Here is a 3,519-nt window from a genome sequence, read left to right on the forward strand (position 1 = left end):
AGCACTTTTCAAGTGGCTAATAAAACAATAAAATTTAATTAGAAACAAATGTATAAAGTTAAAAGCTTTAAGTTATTTAGTATAAGCAAATGTAGTTTCCTGCTACAATTTGAAGTAATTCTAGAAAGCAAAAAAAGGATAATTTTGATTTATTTTGTATTTTTTATGGTGGTTACAAGGCTGGTCAAACTGACCAACTTCACATATAATTAGGGAAGTGAATATAGCAGATAAAATATGAAGATTTATGAAAAAAAAAGTTGGACATTTATTTCGGAGGTTTTAGTGTTGCTTACCTTACAAAGACTTCAATAAAAACTTTTTAACACTTATGAAACACCTTTCAAGTTTGTTCATCGTTTTGCTACAATACGTATTATCTAGATAGCTTCCTTTTAATTATAATAGTAATTCATCTTCTTCTTCTTAGTTCCCGTCGTTCCTAGTGGAACATAGGGCTACAACAACACTTCGCCGACGGAAGTGTTGTTGCAGTTTCTGTAGCAAATTGTTATCGGGGTGGAGTTGCTAGCCCCACGCCCCTCGGATTGCGAATCGAGTGACTTATCCACCGGGCCATGCCGGGCCCTAGTAATTCATAAATGTACTAAATAATAATAACATATAAATGTTTTTTTTTGTAATCAATTAATAAGAAACCCACGTAACTGGATGTTATGAAAGTACTTTTATAAATTAAAATATAAATGTATAACACATTTGTTGTATTATCGCTTCCAAAAATATACATATTTATATCACTTTCTTTATAAAATTAATATATTTAATAAATATAAAATAAAGGTCATTTGTGGGTTTTTTAACGAACTTCAGATTTTTTGAAACTATAATTCTATAAGTGTGCTTATAAAGGATATAATACGAATTTTTACAGACATCCTTACCTGTGAATTCTACGCAAACCCAAGCTTTCTGCCTCTTGACAACTTGTTTAAGTGTGAGTAATTTTAAGTTTTGGGAAAAAAATATTGATTAATATTTTTTAATGAAAAATTAATTTCTAGGTAACGATTTTGCTGATTGTTTATAAAGATGTTTGTTTTAAGTAATCAAGTCTTTCACATTTCACACATACTGCATGTAGTTTTATGTTATTTTGCATTAGTTTAAAATTTTAGTAACCTCATTTCTTTATTGCATTAATTTGCTTTTTTGTAATTATTTTACAATAACACTAAAAATGAAAAACTGTAAGCACTCTCGTACACAAGACCCATCTCCGTGACATATTTTATTACTGTCATTCTATTGAACAGAATACGTGGTACAAAACATGACAGTACTAGTACAGCCAATCTAACGTAATGAATTGTTTTGCCATCTGTTAACATACGCGGGCAACTGCTGTTGAACTCCATTATTTTCGTGTGTGCCTGTGTCGACGGAACTTTTTGAATAAACGTAAGATATCCACACTAAGCTCGGTAGCAGACAGTTGCGTATTTCAAAATATATCTTACAACAGTTGCTAAAATGTATTTCAGAATATATCTTACAACAGTTGCTACATGTATTTCAGAATATATCTTACAACAGTTGCTAAATGTATTTCGGAACACATCTTACAACAGTTGCTAAATGTATTTCGGAATACATCTTATAACAATTGCTGGGTGTATTTCAGAATACATCTTATAGCAGTTTCTAACGGTATTCCAGAATACATCTTATAACGGTTGCTAAGAGTATATCAGAATATATCTTCTAACAATTGCTGAATGTATTTCAGAATACATCTTATAGCATTTGCTAACTGTATTTCAGAATAGATCATATAACGGTTGCTAAGTGTATATCACAATATGTCTTATAACAGTTGCTAAGTGTATTTCAGAATACATTTTATAACAGTTATTAAGTGTATTTCAAAATACATCTTATAACAGTTACTAAGTGTATTTCAGAATCTATCTTATATGTTGTTTATTGTTTATATAAGTCAAAATCTGAAAATAGCTGTTCATGTTTTTGCCTCTTAAATAGCTGTTTTTAATTAACTTGCTCTCCTTTACCTCAGCAAATCATCGGCCAACAACCACAGGTAATTGGTCGCCGTAAGCGGTCTGACGAGATAGAAGAAAATGATCTGGAAACCGTTGAAACTTTCTTAGAAACGAATTATGACAAGGAAGAAAATGTGTACGATTAGCTCGTGAAACCAGTATGTAGAGGTGTACACTTAGCTCGTGAAACCAGTATGCCTCGTCGTTGATGCCGATCATAATCAGATGTCTATATTTATTCGTTTCAGTTAAACTTTTGAATCAATCATTATTTTACTGGCCACAGTTATTGAGGTTATTTTTGGAGTAGCAAACATGCTAAGGTTTTAACGCACTATGTTATTCAGATCTAAGGATGGTTTGGTTGCTATTATTTTCGGTAAAATGTTTTCTAGTTATTTTTATCTGCAACTTTATAAAGTTTTTATCTCTAAATAAACACTAAATATATATATATATCGTATGCAAATTTATTACTATGAAGCATCAGCTCCTGTAACTCTATTATATACAAATAAAGCTTTAAGCGCTTAATGAATTTCGGAACAAGGTTTGTGTGCTGTGAGAACTTGACAACTTGATTTAGCACGAACAGTACCTGATTCTACATCATCATAAAGCAGGTCGTCTCTATATGTATGGATGGCCAAGGTACTCAATAGGCACAATACAAATATACTCGCTAAAAATTAAGAATGACAGCGAGTTTTACTTGAAAAAATGATTGTCATTCACTTTTACTTGTTTCTCTACCCAACAAGCTCCAAAACAAAGCAAGAAACCATCGCTAAGACACCAGACCAGAATGTGACCAACCCACCAAACTTTTCGTCTTTCTTCTTCTTGTTTTAGTCGAGATAACTCTACAATATCTTTATCACTAACGTCAGTTTAAACCTTAATCCATTCTATGTGTTTCTGAGCAGTGCACGATGTCATCTCTTAGTCGTAATAACTAGTAGTAATTTAGAGAAAATCATAATGTTAGTGTAAACGATGTTATGATTACCCCTTGAAGTTAGCTTTCTTATAGAAATCTGCTGTTCCTTTAAAAAGCTTAAGTACAGGATGAAACAGAAATTACCAACCAATAATAATAATAGATGAACATTAAATGATTGTAACATGCAGAATATTTAATGCTTTGTTCACTATACAATCGATGTCTTTAGGGATCCAACCCTTATATTATTTATGAAGTGAAGAAGTAAAGACAAATCAATACACATAATATTAAATTTTATAACCCACATTCATAGAATGTACTAACTTTTATTCAGGGAGAAAAACGTCACAAAACAAGTAATAAAAAACATTTTGTAAATGTAAAATGATATAGGAATGGAAGTGCCAAAAAACAAAGAATGCAAACAAGAATATAGGGATGATACAGCTGTACATAGATCATCACTACATCACTTTCAATGTTAAAATTTAATGTTACACTGTAAAATGCACGAACACAAAATGGTTACGAGGTTGGTCAATTCGACCG

The 3,519-nt window shown here is 31.3% G+C and overlaps 1 protein-coding gene across 1 annotated transcript in view; it reads left to right on the forward strand.

The window, feature by feature from the left end:
* Nucleotides 1-2,407, forward strand: part of LOC111085740 — a 9,339-nt gene extending 6,932 nt beyond the window's left edge. The window contains exons 6-7 of the mRNA XM_022385731.1: nt 896-958; nt 2,039-2,407. Coding sequence (XP_022241439.1) covers nt 896-958; nt 2,039-2,170 — 195 coding nt within the window. The 3' untranslated portion in view covers nt 2,171-2,407. The remainder of the gene's footprint in view (nt 1-895; nt 959-2,038) is intronic.
* Nucleotides 2,408-3,519: the final 1,112 nt, after the last annotated feature.

The sequence above is a fragment of the Limulus polyphemus genome, unplaced genomic scaffold, assembly GCF_000517525.1.
Source record: "Limulus polyphemus unplaced genomic scaffold, Limulus_polyphemus-2.1.2 Scaffold587, whole genome shotgun sequence".
Taxonomy (NCBI): domain Eukaryota; kingdom Metazoa; phylum Arthropoda; class Merostomata; order Xiphosura; family Limulidae; genus Limulus; species Limulus polyphemus.